Source organism: Catharus ustulatus, chromosome 3, assembly GCF_009819885.2.
Source record: "Catharus ustulatus isolate bCatUst1 chromosome 3, bCatUst1.pri.v2, whole genome shotgun sequence".
NCBI lineage: Eukaryota > Metazoa > Chordata > Aves > Passeriformes > Turdidae > Catharus > Catharus ustulatus.
Genome location: NC_046223.1, coordinates 38,084,449 through 38,107,560, shown reverse-complemented (window position 1 = coordinate 38,107,560; position 23,112 = coordinate 38,084,449). Strand labels below are relative to the sequence as shown.

General features: G+C 37.1%; 1 protein-coding gene across 2 annotated transcripts in view; it reads right to left on the bottom strand.

Moving 5' to 3' along the window:
- Positions 1–23,112, bottom strand: part of TTC27 (tetratricopeptide repeat domain 27) — a 116,475-nt gene that overhangs the window by 26,003 nt on the left and 67,360 nt on the right. For both annotated transcript variants that reach the window (XM_033055887.2, XM_033055886.1), the window contains exons 11-12: positions 8,429–8,524; positions 6,252–6,374 (exon numbers count right to left, since the gene is read on the bottom strand). In XM_033055887.2, the coding sequence (XP_032911778.1) occupies positions 6,252–6,374; positions 8,429–8,524 (219 nt within the window). The remainder of the gene's footprint in view (positions 1–6,251; positions 6,375–8,428; positions 8,525–23,112) is intronic.

The window sequence follows — 23,112 nt, the reverse complement described above, 5'->3', positions numbered from 1 at the left end:
TCCATTCTATTATGTCTGAAGATATACTGACTCTCATACTGTCAGATGTGGAAATGCCATGCTTTTATGCAAAAATTGTAAATTTAATTTATCCAAATCTTTGAAACAAAATATATTCAAAATATATACAGCTTTATGAAAAAGAAGACATAAGCTGTGTCTTCCAGAAGTCTATTATGGGCTGTAACTAACTTTCAAAAGATATTTTTCTCAGGGCCACTATCTTTGCTCTAATAATAAAACTATTGTTACTCTTTTAAACAAGAGATAGTCTGCTTTCTGTGGCTTTTTGAAAAGATAAATACACTGGATAGATGATCCGTTGTTCAGATTGAACTGTTACCTTATTCCCCCACTGCAAAAATGTAACATACACAATTCGGATCAGTATAATTTTTCTCAGAAAAGATCTACTTGAACTATCTAAATCAAGAAAGATCCAACATAGTCTGCCACAGAATTGAAGTTTGACATTGTAACTCCAGTCATTCTTCTATCATAGTTCATTTATCTAAAAGGAAATCTCACATCATCTCTGCATCTAAATTAATACTGCTTTTCTTGTGTAAGAATTGCTTTCTTCAACCTTCAGATAATCTTTAAGGAAGCAAAGTCTTTTACTCCAATCAGTAAAATTCATCAAACCTATCTGAAAATCATCTTTAGAAAAATGGCTAGTTTACCTTGTTTTGAAATATTTAATGCATAGCAACTTCAGCATATCATTCTTACTATTATTTTCGTAAGGCAACAGTCAAGTCTACAAATATTTGAAGAGCACAAGTGAGAAGAAGGGTTTAGATTTCTAGAAGAATCTTAAAATCAGCAAAAGTAGAATCCCATTAAGAAGAAAATTGGTGGCTAAATATTAGGAAACTAACTTGATGGCAAGTGCTTTTAAGCGCCTGTGAAGCGATTATCTTAAAAAAGCCAAAGAAACGGTAATTTAACATTTAGAATTAGCTCAGCCAAAGCACAAGAAAAATCTTGCCTAACTAGAAGACTGTACTTACAGAATCATAGAGTGGTTTGGTTTGGAAGGGAATTTGAGTATCATCTAGCTCCAGCCCCCTTGCCAGGAGCAGGGACACTTTCAATGAGACCAGGTTAATCAAAGCCCCATTCAACCTGGATTCCAGGGATTTGATTAAAGTGCAGTTTAATTCCTCTTAACTCCCTCCATTAGTTGCTATAACTTAATAACAGACATTAAAGAAGATTTTTCTCTTCTAGAGCAGAGAGCTGACTACTTCATTTTTGCAGTAACCACATTAGACACCAAAAGATAAGGTGGGGTTTTTTCCCATTCAGATAAAAGAAACAAGATTGAAATGTTGCTGTATAAGGAGATACAAGGTGAAAAGTGCACGGCAAGCTGCTTCTTCACCACTTCCTCTGCAGGGCACTCCCAAACTCAGATTGCTATCCTGTGGCAATGCCTAGACTAGAGAGACAACCATTCACTATGGTATTTCACATTAAAGAGCATAAAAACAGCATGTTCTGGTCTAAGCTTACAAGAATTCATTGCCAACATAAATACTTCAGCACATAGATAAAACAGAGAATTAAATAAGCAGAAGTCTGACTTTCTTCATCTGATTAGCTATCTGATCACCTCTCTGGCATGTTGTAAACATTTTTATTACTTAATAAAGGGTAGTACAAAGATCAAAATAGAAGAAAACCCCTGTATAATCAAAACATTTGCCTTCTACAAAACCAGATAATACTCTAAGACTGGATTTCTCATTTTGCCTAGGATATTGGGGGAGGGGGTGAGGGGGTGGGAAGAAAGAAAAAGTTTTAACTAAATTTAATAAGATTTGATATTAAAATCATCAATTAAAATATAACTTTTAAACAAAAGAAGCTGTATAACCCTTACTGACTGAATCAGGTGCGTTTGTAACAATACTGTTTTTTCACAGCACAGTCTGCACCAGAGTGGATGAAATTCAATACTCACCTCAAAAGTCACTTAATTTAAACAAAAGAAAGATTTAGGCTCTTATCTTGTCTTCTGAACTACTATGAGTGGTATGGGAATTAAACAGGCAACAATTCACAAAAATCTCCAATCAGTAAAGAGGGGCCTAGTTTAAAAAAGGTGGGGCCTTTTCATTACTCACTACACAGACTCCTGGACAATCGAGTTCAAGACTGATCCTGTATCTGGCTTCCCAACCCTAAACTTCCACTTGCCAGCCCATCCATGTGTTCCCATGTTTTTCTTTTATATATTTCCTAAAAGATCCTACTTGCCTCACTTTTCACTGATCTACCAGTTCTATTATTTCACAATTAATTCCTTTGCTAGTTCAAAGTACTTCCTAAAAAGTCTTAATTTCTCTGCTTGCATGTAATTTGCTTGGCTAACAGAGAAGTAGCATGAAGAAGCAGAACAGAGGAGCATGGGAAAAGGCAGTGGGAGAAGAGGAAAAAGGCTCTTTTTCATTTCATCTTCCCTGTTATTTCATGCAAGACCTTGGGCAAGACATTTACAGTAATTTCACGACTATAAGGTGCACCCTTTTGACTAAACTTTTGGCCCGAACCCGGAAGTGCACCTTATAGTCCGGTGAGCCTTACATAATGGAAAAAGTTGCGAGATTTGCCAACCTGGAAGTGTGAGCCACAATGGGGGGGTGGTGCCGTGAAGCGCAAAGTCACGAAGGGAGCAGGCGGCTGCGGCTGGTAGGAGCTGTGCGGGGAGGGAGGGAGCTGGCCCCAGCCGCCGCGCATGGAGAGAGGGAGGCGGCGTTGACCCCGGCCGCTGCGTGGGGAAGGAGGGAGCCACCGCCGCCGGCTCGAGCGACACGGGGAAGGAGGCAGGGAGCAGCTGCCGCCGCTGGCCAGTGCAAGGGAAGGAGGGACCGGGAGACCACAGAAGCTGTGAGTTGCGGCCACCCCGAGTCAACCCAGAACGCGGGCAGCCCCAAGCCGCCCCGGACTGCCGCGAGCCGCGGCCACCCTGAGCTGTGCCTCACCAGTCGGTGCCAGGGGTGGGTGGGAGTGCCGAGGCCCGCAGCACGGGCAGGGCGCCTGGGGCTGCGTTTAAAGGTTACACCAATCTGTGAAAAATGTTTGCAAATTTAGCACCTGCCAGCAAACCCTGCTGCTGCGTGATTCTGTTACTAATTCGTTACTTTGTTGTGCGTGGCGCAGCTCCTCGCTGCACAAAAAAGTGCACCTTGTAGTCCAGTGCGCCTTATATAATGTACAAAGTTGCGAAATTTGCCGGCTCCCGGAGGTGCACGTTATAATCCGGTGTGCCTTATAGACGTGAAATTACTGTACTCCTCCTTCTTAGCTTTGTAAATACCATGTACAGGAGTGCTTATCTGTCTTCTACAACGATTACTATATGCAGTGGAAATCAATCAAGTTCTTGAAAGAGCTCATGCACTTATCAGTGTAGTACTGTTTCACATCTGGGAAGCCACACCTGACTTTAAAGGTGGGCTTTTGATATCTTGCCATAATTGTGCTTCCTCACTCAAATGTTCTGAGGTACCTGTGTTGTGCAAGACAAGAAAAATAACCCTGTAGAATGTGTTTTGCTGGGGTATGTTGGTCTAAAACCAGACTCTGCATCATGCTGTACACTCTCATGAGATGATGGAATGGAAATACAGCTGAAAACAGGCTGGTTTATGATGGAATATGCATCTGATACCAAATGACAGATCTCACTAATCTATCAAAGGTAAGCAGCTACCATGTTACAGAATTTCTGCAAGGGAGAAAGGCCACACTTCAACTGGAGGAACTGAAAAATCACATCTCTGGTTCACCCTTTATTTTTCTTTTAGCAGGGAAATAGTACCATTTTTAGGTGGAAGAGAACTCTTACACCTTAGGGTTATCCAATGTTAATAATACTCTTGAGAACTCTGGGTCCCTCATACAGTTAAAAGAAGGGAGAGTGGCACTTTTCAACACCAGTTCTCACTACACACAAGGAGATATCTCCTTTTGCAACAAGTCTGTTAATACAAAGAGTAAAATACTTCAATGAGAAAGCCACAGCAGCTATCAATATACTGTGCTTTCAAGTTCTAAAATAGTATTTTCCCCTTGTTCTGTGCCATTTTGCTCAGTGCTTTGCACTCTATTACTCTTTTGTTGACTCATGATACAATATTAGATCCTACTGCTTTTGTTCAGGTTATAAAACAAATGAATATAGAGCCATATCTAGTAACAGTTACAAATCCTAGAAAAAGTTTGCTAAATGTTAGTGACATCTTAGTCTGAAAAATTTGTACGGCTACATGACCATGGTTACAACCAAAAGAATTATGTATTTTCTAACAGCACAATGAGGAGCTTCACATGGCCCTATCTATATGCTGTTTCTTTACCAGCAGATAATTACAAAATAGGAAGAAAGAAGGTATTACTTTGATGTCTAAGTACCCATCACATTGGTATTGTTGATATTTAGCAGTTTTATTAGATTTTTCAGGATTTAAATTCAGGTTTTCCACATAAAAGCATTTGTGAATGAAATTTTTATTAAATAGAGTTTGTTTTTTTGCACAGATATACGCTAAGTTCATTAATGGCTTGGATATTTAGTGGCCAACATAATACTCAAGTAGATTTTCGCGCATTTCCACAAACACAACTACCAGATTTAAAAACATCAAAACACTTTTGGCAAATATAAGCAGTTCACACTTCGAACACTTTGCAATAAAGAGTACAGATATTCATTCCCCTCGGTGCACAGCTACATGTTTCTAATTTTCTGTCTCTTTTGGTCCAAAGCTAGCTTTTTTCCAGCAATACTGTTATTTCATACTTACACAGCATTTTCTGTTTTTCAAAGCACAGCACAATCCCTCATTCTGAAAGCATTTCTAAGCAGTTTCCTGTGTCAGATATCCTGTCCTATTCTCCAAGTGCCATTTTCATAACTCCCTAAGGGCAGTTTGTGAATGTAACTAGGACAGAATGCATTTCCAGGAAATGGAAAATACTGACCTCTATTTCTCCACTGTACTGAGAAGATTGTGATATTAGCATGCTATCCCCAAGTCATGCATAATGTGGCACAGAATTTGGCAGCAAGACATATCTGTCAGTTTATAATGAACAAAATCTAGGCTTTGGTGCATGAAAATAAGAAAAAAACAGTCAAGTTTAAGGTATTCTGCTTTTTTTCTATCAACTGAAATTATATATCACTATTCATTAAACTTCAATTATGTTAGAGCATAGCTCTTTGTGCTTGTGGTATCATAAAGGCACATGTACATTCATAGATTCAACGCTACCATATACCAAACAGAGACAAAGCAAGGGAAAAAAAGAAAAACCCCTATTTTTGCCTGAAATTGAGCATTTCTGGATATTTAAACACAGTCTGAAAGCACTGCTTGATAGCATAAGTTCTGCTACACCCTGTGTGAGATTTTGCACAAGAAAGAGAACACAGCTAGAGTTACATACAAGTAGGCATTGCTTCCAAGTATAATTTACTAAAATCTTCCTATCATTGCTCTAGTAATAAAAGCAAAAATAGCCGACAATAGGAAGGCTAAAATAGCCTGTTACCAGCAATTTTAAACAGTTACATCACTGATAGGCAGAGTTAGGTGATGGTTTTTAATTGTCTTTGGAGCTGACCGCACACAGTGGTAGCAGTGCTAAAGACATGACTGGAAAATTCAGGAAAACATCAACACAGACTTAACAAGTAAAGCCTTTTAATTTTACACTTCTTGTCTCAAGTGTTTGATTCTGTAATTTCAATATGTTACCATTAAGTAATTAAATACATCAAACACTGATATTACTCTACTAAAGTGTTTTTTAAAACTACATCTAATAGTTTGAAATCAAGAAAATTAATATCCCCTCCAGACAAAGTTTCAAGACTCCATGATGAATGTCTGCTAAAGCTTTCTTGAAATGTCCACATTGCTGTCTATCCATAGTAGTTAATTGAGTTATCCTTGGATGTTTTCAAGGATCCCTATCACAATCTTCTCGCATCTCAAGTTGCTTCTTATTTACCAACTTCTATTTCATGTGGCTATTACTCCAAGTAATGCTTTTTTAGCATTCATAGGTTATGACAAGCTCTTATGCCATGTGTCCATTTTTCCTAAGCATATTTTCCTGTGATGATATGCCTGCAGAAGTGTCATTAGCGATTTGCCAGCTAAAGCCAGACAGTCCTTTTCCCTTCAGATGCTATTTCAAGATGAGTTCTCAGCTATATGAAACATTTTTCTTACCTTTCCATGTTGTCCTGCTCTTTCATAGCAGATTACTGCATCTTCCCACATTTCCAGCTCCTCAAATATTTGTAAGGCAGAGTTGGTGCATCCCAACTCAAAGAGTAAGTTTGCAAGCTGGCGCTGGAAAGATAAGGAATTCCAGGTAACTGAAATTAGTAAATAATGTTCACAATTTAAAAAGATGTTAGAGGCATTTCTGTCATCAACAAGAAGCAGACAGATAATATGGAATTGTTCTCCTGAAACTTCACATTGGAACTTCAAACAGTGTATATACCTCAACCCCCCCACCAACTGAATAAAAATTGTTGTGCTTTGAACAATTTAACAATATAATACAAAAACAGAAATGGACATGGCAAGAATGAATTGACAGAGATGAACTTCCAGCCCTCAAATGAGGCCCATGTGGCTGGAGAACAGCTGCAGCAGGATGTTGGGAATGCCAAGTGGGAAACAGAGGCCAAAGAAGGGAATTAAAGCCCCTTCTAGCAATGATTTGTCACAGTAATCTGCACCTGTGGAGAAACAAGATGGAGAGAAAGGCTCTGATACAGCTCTGTTCAGTAGCTGTGAGAAATCTGTTTGACTGTCCCAAACAGCCATTGCTAAAGGGTGTTGGTTTTTACCCAAATCAATATTGGATTTGAGTTTAGGTTCAACTCCCTAGTTGAATTTTCCTCACTCTTCAGTCAGCTCTTTGTTATTTCAAATTCAGCTATTATTGCAGTGCACTAATGAAAATAAATGAGTAACGTCTTCAATTCAAAAACAAACATGGCATGTTTTCATGACTTTGAAAAGTCATGTTTGGTTTTTATTTTTTAAGAGAAGATTAAAACTGCAAATAGGTTTTAACCTTTGAAGAAAGGGTAACTTATGTATCTGTGTGACAGATAGACAAATAGGCTTGTAAAAATAAATGGAAGCATTCTCTGTATGGAAAGCTACTTGTGCTATGATTCCCCACACAATTAACCTCTGCAGTAGACTAGGTGATCCTGAATGGACTCCCTGAAATTCTCTGCATATGTTATGAACCTATCTTTATTGGTTTGGGTTCAGTATCTGCTCCAAATCCAAGGAGTAGCTAGAAGGGAATAGATTAGTAGTAAAAAAAAATTAACATCTGGCTACAACTCTTTGATATAAATATGTAACAAACTCTGAAAACCTCTTTGTTAGCTTGATATTAATCACTTAGGAAAAAAACATTTGCCATTGTCTAAAACTAAATCTCATTAATGTTTAATTAAATTTACTCAGTTATATTTGGTAAAATTTATATATGCAATGTGTCTTCATTACTACGACTAGAAGATTGAGTCATCTTTCATTATAAATCCCTATTTTAGCATTTCTATCTTTGGCTTAGAAAACTGGTTTCGATTGAAAACACCACTCTGACAACTGGAAATGAAAACCATATTTGATGGTTATATTGCAAGTGCCTGCTGAAAGGTTATACAGAAGAACTTGAGAATGCTCAGAGAAAATATGATTGGTTAAAACAACATGCATTGAGATTAGAAATGAAAAAAGGAATAAAACATCATTAAAAGTAAACCAACATGAATACCTTTGCAGGTATGCAACGTTTACAATTTTCTTGAGTTTGTTAAATATAGCATCATCAGGTAAGACTTTAGTGTGTAGATTTCTGTTCTAGAAAATCAAGATGAACAGTGTAGTTATGGGTATATAAAAATACTGTCAGTACTAGTAAAAGAGGGGACTATCTCAGCTCAAGTTCTTCAGTGTACTATTGACTGCCAATCTGGCTGATTTCACCATGATCAACTTCCCAAAGTGAACAGCAAGTAAGAGTAGCATAAGTAAACTAGTAATAAAAGTTAAGACAGTGGCAAGTTTATTTTAACAGGAGATATGTTAGAAGCTTGCAAGTTTTAGTCTACTTTGTACTGGAGGAGAAAGGAAAGCAAAGAATTGCAATAACAAGCAATTACTCCTGTGCATGTCAGAACAAGACATCTGAAAGCAAAGCACTGTAGAACTTGACTTCCCCCCAGAAACACTCGGGCTATGTTAGGTTATGTCTTTATTTCTACAATGTTTCAACTCAAATTCGCACCACGCTTACTTGACTTCCGAGTGATCAAACATCAAAAATAACCACCACAGACTTTAAAGACTGAAATGGGATTGTTTCACACCTGTATGGCCCAATGTGGAGGCACCTGACAACAGTAGAAAATCTTCATACGTTCAGATACTGATGCATTTGTATTTTCAAACTGGTCTGCAAGTGCCTGTAAATGCAAAGTATATCCTGATTTAGTATTTATTTAGATCAACTTAAACCCCCCATAAATTCATATTATTCAGAATTTTAGGCATTTTTGACATAATGGAGAAATTACAATCTATTATAATCAATACTAGGAATAGGAAATAAATTTACAATCCCAAGCAAACACTTGCAGAGTCAAACTGCATCAACTATTGAAGTGACTCTGCCTAATGCATTTCAATCCTAAAGTTAGTTTCCCCCAAGACAGAATTGATGTGCTTTTGGCATGACATTTCTTATTAAAAAGAGAAAGACAAACATATTGTAGTGGACCATGGTTTTGGAAACAGTTCTAATACAGAATAAATTATTGTGACTTGGCATACAATTCAATTCAGGCAATTTTTTTTCTTTTGGTGGAGCTTTGGATTGTTGAAATATTTTCTTCTGAAGCCCTTTGAAAGAGAATGGTAGTTTTCACAGAGAAAAACTGCACCACTAATTATTTTCTCTGAAAATCCACTACGAAGTTATTTAAATCAAAATTCAATAGCAAAAAAAAAGACATTAGAGGAGGCTATAGCCAGAAAGGTGGTTAGAAATTTTAAGATAATGGAGAAACTCTCTTCAAATGCCAGTCACCATTAATTAGCAAATTTAAGGAGAGCATATAAATAAGGAAATATTAAATTACTTGTGTTCACATGATTTACCTATCAAAGTCTCCTTGATAACTCAGTCAATGATTTACACATGATGTTACACAGGTCAGAATTTTCTCAGCTTTCTGAAAATGAGTGCAAAGATTCCCAAGCAAAAGGAAAAAAAATTGATAGGATCACTACAGTAATTTCACGAATACAAGCCGCAGCAATTTGACAAAAATTTTGGTGGAAACCCGGAAGTGCGGCTAATAGTCGGGTGCGGCTAATATATTAATAATTTTCTGACATTTACAACCCCAGACGTGCCAGCCAGAGTGCCGAGCCAAGCACCGGCCAGTAAAAGCCGGCATTTCGCAATTGTTACAGTGTTACCGTGTTGCCCTGGCTCCCTGCAGGCAGCACGGGGGGCGGGGAGAGAGGCGGGAGAGCTCTCTTCTTCCCTCCTCTGCCGCAGCTCAGGGGAGGAGGGGCGGGGGGGCGCCGCCATTGCCGCGGCCCGGGGAGGAGAGGTGGGGGGGCGCCGCCGTTGCCGCGGCTCAGGGAGCCGATGGGGGGGGGGGGCGCCGCCATTGCCGCGGCTCGGGGAGGACGCGGGGGGGCCGTGCCGCCATTGCCGCGGCCCGGGGAGGAGGGGGGAAGTGCGCGCCGCCATTGCCGCGTCTCGGGGAGCCGGCGGGGTCCTTTGTCCGCGCCCGCCGCCGGCGCCACGGGCGTGGGAAAGCTCCGTCCCCGCCCGCCGCCGCAGGAGCGGGGGAAGTTCCGTCCCTGCCTGCCACCGCGGGGCAGCGCCGACCCGGGGTGACCGAGCCCAGGGGCAGCGGCGGCCGGCCCCGAGCGGCAGCACGGTGCTGGGCCACCTGGCCCCGTCAGCGGCCCCTAGCGGGCCGAGCCTGCACAGCCTTAGCTCAGCCAGTAAGCCCCGCCCTCCCAGGTTCTGTTACTAATTGCACGCGGGTCCTCGTTGCGAACGACAGAGCGGCTTATATTCGTGTGCGGCTTATCTATGGACAAAAACCGAAATATTTGCCAACACCCAGAGATGCGGCTTATACTCAGTGCGGTTTGTATTCGTGAATTTACTGTACTTTCTCTCTCTTTCTAAACCCAACTATATCAATAATGCAATTGACAGCTGCAAAAAATCAATTCTGTGATTCAAATTGCTAAGCATCTTGTAACTGCTATTAATGTTAATGGGATTTACTAAGTGGCTTCATTCTTTTAATAAGAAAAGAAATCACAACATGCAGCAATAATTTAGGCTCTAAGTTGATGCTTAACCTCCTAATTTTAAAAGCTAATATTTCACACATTTCATCTAATTCACATTCTTTTTCATAAAATTATCTTCAGAGGCCTGTTCCTACAGATTATGCAGAAACCTATGCCAAGCAAATGGGTGAGATATATTTGCAGTAAGGAAAATGACACACTAATAAAACTGCATTCTTTTACACAGTTTCAGCAATGCAAAAGAGTCAGATTAAAATAAAACTTTTAAAATCATATTATTTAATTTTAGAAGTTATTTGAATACAAACTATATAACACATTATATTTCTGTTTTAGTTCTGCTGAAATGTTCTAATGCAGTGCAGAAGCACATTTTTCTATACTCCATTGTGACAAAAATTAAACCAAAAAATTGTCTGATTCCTTGGGTACTCATTTTATGAGACCAAACAGTGTAATAAAATACAGTTGAAAAATTTAAAAACAATAATTGCTTTAAGCCTTAGAAAAGCAGGAAACTCCTAAATATGTTCTGCAAAATAATTCTTTTGAGAATAGGAAATGAAAGGCAAGGAATGTTTTAAGTGAATCAAAATAGTTTTCTTTCTTTTTTTTAACTTTTTGCTTCCCCCTTTTCTAATTTCTATTATTCCAAGGGAAAAACTGAAATACAAAGAAAAACATTTTTTTCAGAAGAACGTATTTTATTTTAAAATGTGTGTCCATATCTTTTCTACACCTCACAAGCAGAAAAGTGACATTGTTAACAAGTAGAATTCTCCCCCTTACAAAAACCAATACTGTACTCTCTTCAGAGTTCTAACAAAAACTGAACATGTAGGTAGAACTTAAGAATATTATACATTCCTTAAGAAGAGTAAATGGCAATGAATTTAGAAGTCCTAAAAACCTGTGGTTAATGGACTCTTTAATACATTGAAAAAATAAGTTCTGACAGTTCTGCCTACTATTGAAGTATAGAAAATAAGTTACTCAAACTTTGAATTCAGTGTTTCTGAATAATGCTTGAAGAAATAAAATTTGGGTTGCATAATGGCCACAAAATGAGAATCCAAACATTGCTGCACAGCTAATATCTAACAGATATTAGATCACAGAACAATAAATCAATAAATTCACAAAGCAAGCACTATCAAGTGAGCAGTCTTTTTCATGAATAACCTTCAACATAAATATGCTGTAATAAAAAAGTACATAAATACAGAACACTTGCAACCCAGGCAGATGTAAGATTTTGTGACTTAGTATAACTTGAGACTCAGATTCCTGCCTTGGAAGTTGTTAAAGAGAAATAGAGAAGAAACAAATTAAAATTCACAATTCTAAATTATATGAGTTCTTCCACAAGCAACATTTAAAAAGATTAACAGGTTACTCTTCCATCACATAACACACCCTTTTCCCAAGGCTTAAACTGTCATAGCAATGAGTTCTAAAGTCAAAAAACACAATACAGAGACACATTAATCCAGTCTGGAAACAACAAAACCAGGCAGTTTTGATGGAATTTTATACCATGGGCAAAGACTACACTCTTGCCACATGAAAGCAGGAAAAGACAGCTCTAGAAACTACAATGTAGTCTCCCCACCTCACACTCCAATCTGCTCTGAAATTAAGTAGTACAATAGGCAGCCTGTTTGGGATAAGCATACCATGTTAATTTGAAATGATCACAGTAGAACTTTTATTACCTTATTTATCAACCTCAGTCTAATAACTTTTCTAATCAATCTTAGCTGGTAATTATCCATGACTTCAGTACACTAGGCATATAAAGGACTTTTCCCACCTTTGACATAATTTTCCTATGTTCATTCCCAATGTATATTCTTGCTTTCCTTCTATGTTCAACATATGTGTAACACCACTAAGGTCCTCATGATAAAATACCAGCTTTGATCTTTGAGCCTGACCAAATTTCAATCCTTCATCCACTCCATATGTTTTACCATCTTTATATTCAATGGCTGAATTAGAACTTTTTTTTTTCCTTTTTAGCCTTATCTCTGAGCTTAATCTCTGGAAATACTATTACACCCTCATGGTTTCCGAGTTGTCATTTTCCACAACATTTTGCTAATTGATATCTCAACCTACTTACAGTGCAGTTTTTAAATGTTCATCCAACTGGTTTGAAATCCCTCACTCAAAGATTTGTTCCTTTTGTTAAAATAATATCCTCATGTACTTTTTGCATCTAAGGTAAATAAATGGCAAACCTTCACATGCTTCTTTCTATTCTTAATCTCTTTATTCCAGATGAAATAGTTTACTTGCTTTAAAAAGTGCCCCTTACTATGTAATACTAACTATATGCAAACATTTTTTCCCATCCATTTCACCTGAAGGATGTCATGATCCAGGCTTATTAATGGGAAAAATCCCCCAAACAAAAAAACCTCCAAATTTCCATCCTTTGAATAGAGCAGGATATTTAATACTTCTCAAAAGTTATTGGAAACAGCATAACACCTTGCTTGTGCAGCAACTACTTATTTCCATTTGGATCTCCCACCTCAAAAACACTGAAGATACAACTACTCATATTCAAATTTAACATTGCTGGCCCAAATAAAACATCTCCATTTTATCCACGCCATTTCATCTCACTTCTTCCCAAGTTTTCATATCAGTAACACACAGTGAGACTGCACCACTTTTTCCTTTACCTATCTTTTCCAACAGAGCATTTTCCAGTTTTAGTGTTCCAGTCACAATTGTTCCACCAGATTTCCTTCATCTGTGCAACAGCTTGCGTTACAGCCAGTGAATCATAGCTTATTTGTTTTCCTGTCTTGTCCTACTGCTAACCAGGCATCCAGCTGTTTTCCACCAACCACACCCTATTTAAAAGCGCTAGTCTTTACCATGTTAGTACCTGATCATTTGCTATGTACTTACCAGTATTGCTATCTCTACCCTTCTTATATTTCCTCATACCCTTTGATTTATCCTAGTACCCTAGATATTCCTCTTTATTTATGATTTTATGTGCAGGAAGATTAGATAACTTTTTGCTAGACTTCCGCTTCTCAGTTTAGAAATCTTGTCAGACTGCCAGAATCAATCCCTGGTTAATACTTCTGGGACTCCAGTGGTGATGGTTCATCCATGAAGTCCTCTCTACATGAATGCTCACACCAGCCATAAACCACTATGTTTATCCATCACCTAATCCCAGTTGACATGGTGACTGTGGCATTATCTTTTCTGGCTTTTACCCTTCTCTAGCACCTCTAAGCTGTCCTTCTTCTCACATGCTTTTACCATATTTGACATGGATTTAGCTTGATTGGATGAATGAAAAACTGCCTTTCAGTCTTTTCTAACACAGCAACTCCAAACAAACTTTTCATGAAATTCTTGTAATTCTAGGGTTCTTTTTCTTCAATTTCTCCCAAGCCTGAAAAAAAAGGTCCTTCTGAAAAATCCCACCAAACAACCCCCACCTTTCCATGCTCTGCCTAGACAACCACTTCCATTTTCCTTGTGCTTCTTCCATTTCTGTACATAACCTCTGGATGATCTATGAGCAGCAAGCTGGTGTCACCACTCTACTGCTCTTGTACTCTAGCTGTTCCTTTAGCCACTTACACAATCTCTATACTTGTTAAAGTACCAAAGTATGGACACCAGCTGTGTGGGTCATGGCTTTGTGTCAGGCACAGAAGTGCCTGACAGCACCATGACACAGTTGGAATTGTTCAGCTGCTTGGAAGACAGGTGTTTGGAGACAAAGGAGACAAGAGGTAAAAATACATCTGCAGGGAAAATAAACCTGCCATCTCATCTGTACTACAGTTCCTAAGAACTTAGCAGGTGTACAGCTCAAACCGAACTGAGCTCACCTTTGTTATTTACTCAAAAACAAAGGAGAGGAAAGCTTTGTAAAAATAACAGTAGTGACGTGTAACTCTGGTTGTGGAATTACACAGTTCTTATTTTATTCATAAGCTTACTTCAAAAATTATGAATTAATAGGAAAATTTATCATCAAAAGCTCCTTTGATTTCCTACCACAGAAGTTGCTCTCACAGTTTCTACTGTATTTATGAAACAAAACGTGGGTGTTTTTTTAAGCTTATGGAACATTCAGTTCTTGTGGACCATGTAAGAGGTACAGATTTTGTAAAACTTTCAGAGATTCATTGATAAATTAATCCAAACTTTCACACAATTGAAGAATAAATGAAAGACAATTAATTCTAAATGCTTTAAAATATTTTTGGAGGCAGTGATATTAAGATACTCGTCTAACAGAAAACCTATGAAATTCTTGACATTTCAAAACATTAATTTGATTTATTATTTTTCATGTTGTCCTTCTGACAAGTTAAATTTTCTAAAAATAGTCTGAAAAATGCTTCAGAAGAAAACTACAATTCAAGTTAATTTGAGATGTCTTACAACAATAGCTGTGGCAGCCCCATTCCACAATAGTGCACATGATAATATATAAACACAGAAAATTACTAGCAAAACCTCCACTCTCTCTGAAGAACATATACATACTGTGTATAAAATTCAGAAACTGCATATGTATCAGATAACAGGTGACAGAGATAATTAAATATGGATAATAATCAGATTTTTAAAATTCTTTTTTCCCTGAATTAGGTATTCCAAGCTTTTCTAATACAGTAACTATTTTAGTACCTTGTGGATATGTAATTAGATATTGAGTTACACTCCTTTGATAATCTTGCTTTAAAAAAGCATTAAACCCCATATTTACATTTCAAACAACACATTTATTTCAACAGCTCTTTGTCAACCCAAGAGCTCCTGTAACCGAGACCACCAGGACAAACTGAGACATATGCAAACTTCTACAATCCAAAAGTCAAACTTAAACTACCAGTGAAGCAATGCCAGAATTGATGAAACTATTAAAAGATTTAATATAACAATGCAGTAAAGTTTTGCTTAATGGGAGAGAGTAATTTCTGGTCTAGTCCAAACTTCGTGACAGAGACTATGACGAAATAGTGATTACTTTATTGACTGCCAACTTCATGACTAGAGAAATAGATACAAAACCAGTTCATTGGGTCATATTGCATTCAACCATTTTTCAAAACAGCATTTTGACTGTTCAGACAGAACTTCATTGCTTGCAAACTATAATGACTTAAAGCAAATAACAAACTATCCTTTTAAAAGCTAACAGATTATATATTTCTGTTAAACAATGATCTCTGAATAGTTATGAACTAAGGCATCAAAACACACAGCAAAAACGATTAAGCAAGGATGCATTTCAACATCAAGAAGAAACTTCCCACTCGTTTATCTAATTTTCAAAGTGGAATTATGACATTAAATACTCAAGGAAAATTTATTATAGCAATCACTATTATAAATTGTGATTTGTAATTTGTGTAAGCTTAAACAGACCATTTCTTACAGTGTCCAAAGATGCCAAGTTGAAGACTGCTGCTTACTGGAGATTTTACATTATTCACATTCTCAGAAGGATAAAAATGTTCTGTGAGAACTCTGCAGAAGTTAAATGCTCAAAAGCACAAAAAATATTGAGTCTTCTTTACACTTCATTAAAATAAAAGTCTTAGTTTCATTAAAATATTGTAGCCTTGAAGACTTGTGGTTTTACTAATTTTGCAAATTCACCCTCTCAGTCATCTTTCCAATCAAATTATGGCTTGTTAGGATCGACCTCAATTGGTGTGTTTATTTAAACCAACCAGATGACTGTGTATCACACTGCTTCCTAGGAACTAAAAACTGGTTTAAAATTTATGAAAACTAAACTTTACCATGTTGTATAGCACTGACAGCCTACTTTGTATTGCAAATGAAAGGCTACAGGATGTCTGGAACACAGAAACTGCAGAGATTTCAGAACGCTTCACAAAGAAAAACTACTAATGAGGTAATGAAACTTGAATCAAAATTAACTGAAACATTCAAGTAGAAGACTTTAGGATTCAAGTTTTCAAACCTAAGTCTGCATTGAAAGCAATGTTTTACCTGCTTTGCTCAATGCTTTGGTAAAAACATCTTGATAGTATGTAGTCAAAACCCTGACAGAAAACACAGTGTTCACCGACTCAGGTTACTCCCGGGTCCACAAGTGGAAAATGGTCACAGTTTCTAGCAGCTTCATACACAGAAGGAAAAATGCTCACTTCTCTTAACTGAAATGAAAACAAAAATTTTCTATGCATATTAGGGTAATCTCCTTTTAAACAGCAAACTAATCCCCAACTAATACTTTGCTTCTTTTTCCCTCCCAACATAGACTCAATGGAGAAATCTCTTTGATCTGTAAAAACAGGAGGTCTTCTGGTACTGGATTGAGCACTATCCACCCCACAGCAATGTTCTAGTAGCTGATTTTGATGGACTCTTCAGTTAAGATGCTCCAGCTCTCAAAGCTGTAATTACCAATAGCACTGAGTATGAATAAGGAACATGGATTCTCCTCTGCTATCTCCTTTCTCCTTCTCCCACTAAAGAGCTAAATAAGCTCATTGGCACCAACAATTCCTCACCAAATACTTAAAAGCCTCAGGCGTCTAGGCTGCAGGGACTGCCAGTAGGGGCTGTTTCAGGACAGCTTCTGTGTGGTGTCTGCACACAGGGTTGATTTCACTGTCAGCACTTGACTTGAACTTGAGAATAATGCAGTAGTCTCTCCAAGACAGATTACAACTAGAGAATTTCTTATCATAGTTCAAGTTTGGTGCATTTAAAGTTGTTATTCCCTTTAAAAGCATAAGCAAATAAACTTTTTGTTTTAAACAAAGGTTGTGTCAATTTTGTGGTAAAGAAGGAACTTGCTTGTAGCCTTTAATAAAGATCTGACTGTTCTTGCACCAGAAACCTCTGTTTTGCTGCAATCTTTGCTCCCCAACCCAATCAGGCATTGCAATAAATTGTTATAGAGAGTAAATTACATCAAACATTTCTGTTTTGTAATAGATAACAAATATATTCTTTGAGAGATGCAGTTCTTCCTCAGAAAAGCCAATAATGGAAGGGGATAGTCAAGTTAAACCCTTTAATTTAATAATTTTTCTATGCAGTATATAATTGTTAGTTTTGGTATAGTCATAAACTTTCATAACTAGATAACCATATGATCTATCCTGTATTCCAAGTGAAACACTAAGAATTATCCTTCAGAAATCCTGTACTTTTTCTCTTGCTGGTAGACTTGAGTTTACTTTTCAAATAGCAGATATTTGCATTTTGCTGATAGTAAATTGAGCAATAATGTATATATACTCAAGTAATTTAAAAAAAAGTCAAAGTATCTGTAAATAGCAAGAGAAAAGCCTCACTCAAGCTTTAATATAAAGCATAAGTAAACATACTACAAATAAATGTTTAAAATAAACATTTATATATGGCAAAAAAAATTAGAACTTAGGAATTAGATGGTCACTTTTGAAACAACAAATACTTTAAATAAAAATAGAATTTCAGAGGAAAAGTTCTTAAGACCTTGCCACTAATTGCAAGTATGCAAACATCTAGAGCTTCCTACCTAGTGGAGAGACTGGATGGTATTCTGTCACACAAACAGAAATCACAAAGAAAAAAACAGAACAAAACAAAATGTTACTGTTTTGGTGCAAGAGCATTTGGTTCTGGTGCAGTCGCACCAAGCGTAATTCTTTTATGTTACTAAGATACCTGGAAAAAGGAAAGAAAATCCTGTCTAGCCTTATCCAGATATCCATAACCTGAAATCATAGAAATCCCGCTGTCTTAATTCCCAGAAGCTCTTTTTTCACTAATTGAAATATTCAATTTATCATGGTTTTTTTTCACCCATCTTTTCCTATTATCTGTTTTTCAACTATTTTCATTCATTTGAAAACTTCAAGAACCTCTTTACTTATTTGGGGAAGAGGACATGAGTATAAAGGGAAAAGACAGACAAGTTCAGCCTCTTTTGTCCTGAAGCCAGCCAGAATGTCTCAGATAACATCTTGGGACACCCATTGTTTTCCCTTCTCACAAGAAAAAAAGTTTTTCCTAAGAATAGCTGCCCTATACAATGAAACCTTGACTGATACCCAGTAGTTTCTGCTGAAAAATTACTTGGCAGGAAATAAACATTCTTCCAGTAGCTGAGCCTGACCCAGCAACCATACAGAGTATGATGGTAAGTACATTAGAAATATGACACATGGGTAAAGCATTTAAACTTTAGCTATCCCAAATGAAAGTAGTCATATGTAAAGAAATCTGTTTTCAATATATGTATTTTCTTGAAAGATATCCAATCCAGTTCTTCACTTGTTCCTGGAAAGCCCTCTATACATCAGGGAAAAAAAAAACAAACACCCCTATCATTCTCTGTTAGCGATTGATCTGCTCACCAAAGAGGAAAAATAAACATCTTCAGTAACAACTAGTTTGAAACCAGTTCCATTTCCAGTGAAAATGAAAACACTCTAAATGCATTAAATGTTTCATGCATGATTGTATGACATATTCAAATAGAAGTGTATCGAGCTCCCCTGTACACTCAGTTCTTTACTAAAGAAGGAGGAATTCACAAAAATACAGTTCTTTCCACAACTATACAGCCTGTTTGGCACACAATCAGTCAAAAATACCAGACCAAACAAAAAATTTTCAGTCAGCTGGACAAACTTTCATGGTCTGTGCTGGTCACTCATACCAAACTGGTTGATGGACAGGGACAAGCCAACAAAGAATCTTCTGTTACTTCACAGAAGAGCAACTGGACTTACCAAACCAAAAACCTTGCCCAATAAAGCCATGGACTATAAAAATAAAGGGACAGCCAGGATAACATGTACATCCTTTACTCAAAGACTTCAATTGCTTAACTGAGGACCATCAGCTGCAAGTCCTAATGGTACCACTCTTGCACTGGAGCAATTTTCTTGCAGACGCGCAGGAAGGGGGACATGTTTCTGCCAAAGCAACTTTGGCACTTTGCTTTCCAGCTAACCCTGTTTTATTTGAGATCCTCTAGCCTGAGCCAAAGGGAGAGAGTACTGAAGGACAAATTAACTCTTCCACCAGCAGCTGCCACTACCTACTTCCTGTTACCATTTTTTTTCCAGGGGGGAGAAGAACATGAGCCCAGGGGTCTGCTGGGCTTCTGGCCACTCACTCAACCCTCAGCCTGCACACTTAATGGAGAGGCGGAGGGAAGAAGTAGATTTCAGACCAGAGAAAAGGGCAAGGTAGAGCCTGGGAGCTCCTGAAATAGTTAAAGATCACACTATAATTTGGCATTTTTGACCTTGTAAGTATCTGAACCTGCAACATTATTAATAACCTCGGCTTGCATGCATGTCACACAGGGGAAAACAGAAAGAAAGCAGAAGTGTTCTGTGGTAGAATCATTTACTATATGTTTCTATTTCTAGGCAACTTCAATGTTTTCACAGATCTGTATCTGGAAAAATGGGCAGGTATAGCACAGCAATGTGCATAACAGCTACAAACAATAATATTTATACCATTTAAAAATCTAGTTCTGGCATGGAAGGTCATACTACTTACAAAAACATCTCCACGTTGTCAAAATGCCTAAGTATTATCACACAACCACTGTGCTATCATTCAGTCAAAAGTAATACTGTGAAAAAACTGGGTAACTGCAAAAGTAAATGCAAATATTGAAAATAATTATTATCTTATCATACTCAGAGTAGTACAGCAAATTAATATGGAAATACTGGTTCTCTAATATTTACAAAAGTTGTAGTAGGTAGTAAGTCAAAGCAACTTAGTAAGTCCCAATAACTAGTGATACTTGGGTCTTGCCCATATATATTCACTCAGTAAAGAAAAACTGAATAGTACTCAGAGTAGTACAGTAGACTGGGCCCCCCCAGGGAAGTGGTCCCAGCACCAGCCTGACAGAGTTCAAGAAGCATCTGGACAATGCTCTCAGGCACATGGAGTGACTTTGGACATGGTCCTGTGCAGGGCCAGGAGTGGGACTTAATGATCCTTGTGGGTCCTTTCCAACTCAGCATATTCCATGATTCTAAAACTGTCCATATACCAGTGCCAGTGATTATTTGAATCAATGGTCCTTAAATGGTCCTTTAAAAAGTTTGGAAAGTTCAGAATCCAAATATATTCCTCAATTCACAACTAAAACTGTAAGAGGACTAAATGAGTTGAATTAGGTCAGAAAAATCAATTCTCTGGTTAGAAGCTGCATCTAGCACACACTATTTATAAGGTTTGACTCTAGTACAATAGTTTCCAATCAATTGATTCTTTACATACTAGATTCTCCAAAATTTCTATCTCCAAACACTTAGAAAGCACAGCAGTCACCATATTAAATAGGTTTTTTTTAACAACCCAATCCTCCTTGCAACTTCATAGAAAGTGAAGCCCTCAGCATGATGGAAATTCTTTCAGTAAAAACAGCTAACAGAAAAAGCAGTGCTCACTCTCCACTACTCCATCACAAACTAATCTAAATGCACCAACATTTTAATTTCACATGAAACTAGCTCTTATTTTTGTAAATAGTACAATCATTTAATCTAAAACGAGAAAAATAACATTTCCCCTTGTTAATTACACAATAGTCCATTCTTTTCAGTTTTATCTTTTCCACATGCATTATTTTCCATCCCTACTTCTGTACTTATCTCATAGGGATTTGTCACCAGTTTAATGGCCTTTTTTACAAATCCCTTCATCCCACTTCCTGTGAATTCATATTCTCTGGGTAAAAGATGACAAATCTCTACCGCTTATATTTCAAGGTTTTGCTGCAGAAAACTGATCTGCTGAAATTGTATTATTAATAGTGTACAAGAAACAAATTTTCCAAAGAATTCTCCTTGATTCTCCTTTGTGTTGACCTGCATAATAAAAGAAAAATATTTCCAATGTACTGTGCTGAAACTCTACCCCTATTTGGCTCTTCAAACACTTTCTTGTGCCTTAACACCTGAGAGCAATTCATCTCTGTTTTTATCAGATTTCTCACTGAAAATCTCCTTCAGCATCAGCTGATAATTACGATGAATACATTGGCTTCCCATAAAATCACAGCTCATATGCTGACCTGAGGAAGTAAAATATTTTTTTTGTATCAGGAGAAAAGAACAGCCTTACTGACAGACCATTCAATCTTTCTTTACTGAGTGAATATATATGGGCAAGACCCAAGGACCGCTAGTCATTGGGACTTACTAAGTTGCTTTGACTTATTACCTACTACAACTTTTGCAAATATTAGAGAACCAGTATTTCCATATTAATTTACTTTTGGTACTTTTAAAACTAAAAGCAGTCTTCAGTCTCATTTCCTGCAATGGGCAAAGCAGCACTAAAATACCTTCTAATGAAAGAGTTTTTCAGAACAACACTGGATCACTTTCAAAATATTAAAAGACACACAGACACAAGCACTTCTATCAATAACATTTGTCTCATTGTTGTCATGTTATTTCCCAGCAATTGTTATTGTACATCTTCACTCAATTTCATTAAAGAAAGCACTATTTACTATATGCATGACTCTGAATTAAAGATTGAATTAATTCTCTGTTTTTCAGTACAGGTCACCATGGTCCTGGAGCTTCTGGAACTACAATAGCCAATGTACTCAGTGTCTTTTCAGCCTATTGAAAAGCTCATTTGGCAGACTTTGCACAGAGAAAGCAGACAGGACAAAGAGAACTGCTTTAATTTATTACGTCCCTGTAATAAGCTGGTTACCATTACTGAATTGTACCTGCAAAATTATCATAATGAGGACATTTTATACCTTCACTGCATGTATTTTTTTTGTTCTGGAAAATGATTAAAAACTGAAAATAATGCAAAATTCACTCTGTCTTAATTTGGTTTTAAAAAGCCATTTCATGCAATAGCTTCCATATTTTTGATAGACTACTATCCTAATCAAACCAAATAAGCATACAGATTTGTGTCACTGAGGGTGAAGAATGACTGAGCCAGAGAAAACTATTACAAATTTGCACACTTTGAATTAATAAACTTCAATACTATTTTGGTCAGCAAATAATTTTGCTGGGGTTTTGTTTGTTTCATTTATGTCGGTTTTATTGGTTGTTGCCTTTAAAAGATGAATTTTCATCAGCAATGAGAATCAGACCATCCTAGAACAATACATAGCCTTATTTCTATCTCTTTTTTATCCAGAAGGATTAAATGTAAATATGTTTAAGACAACTCTATCTTTAGCACAGAATTCCTGTTCGGTTTTTTAAATTTAAATGTTGGAGTATGATAATTTAGGACATTTCTTGTGTCCTAAACTAAGACGTTACCTTGCCCCTGTTTTAAGAGTTTTACTAGATGGAAATGTGATTAGCAAATAAAGCAAATGTACATTATGATCCAAATTAAACAAAATTACAGGCCTTTTAACAAAAAGACAACTATCAAAATGAGTTTTGCATTTACAATTTTCTCTTTTCCTAACAATATCTTAGAAATCCACAGGTACTGATCAGGAATTAAAATTAATATATATTAGGGTTGTAGTCCTAATTTTATAGGGCAAACACAAAAACATGCCTTTTTGTCCTATCAGCTTCCAAAGAGTTTATCAATTGTGAATAAATTAGGTCTTAAGCTATGGAAGAAAATACACCTTTGCACCTGTCTGGCAGCTACTGAAGGCTAGTGTGCCCTTTCAATACACTCTCAATTCCAGATATTTCATTAATGA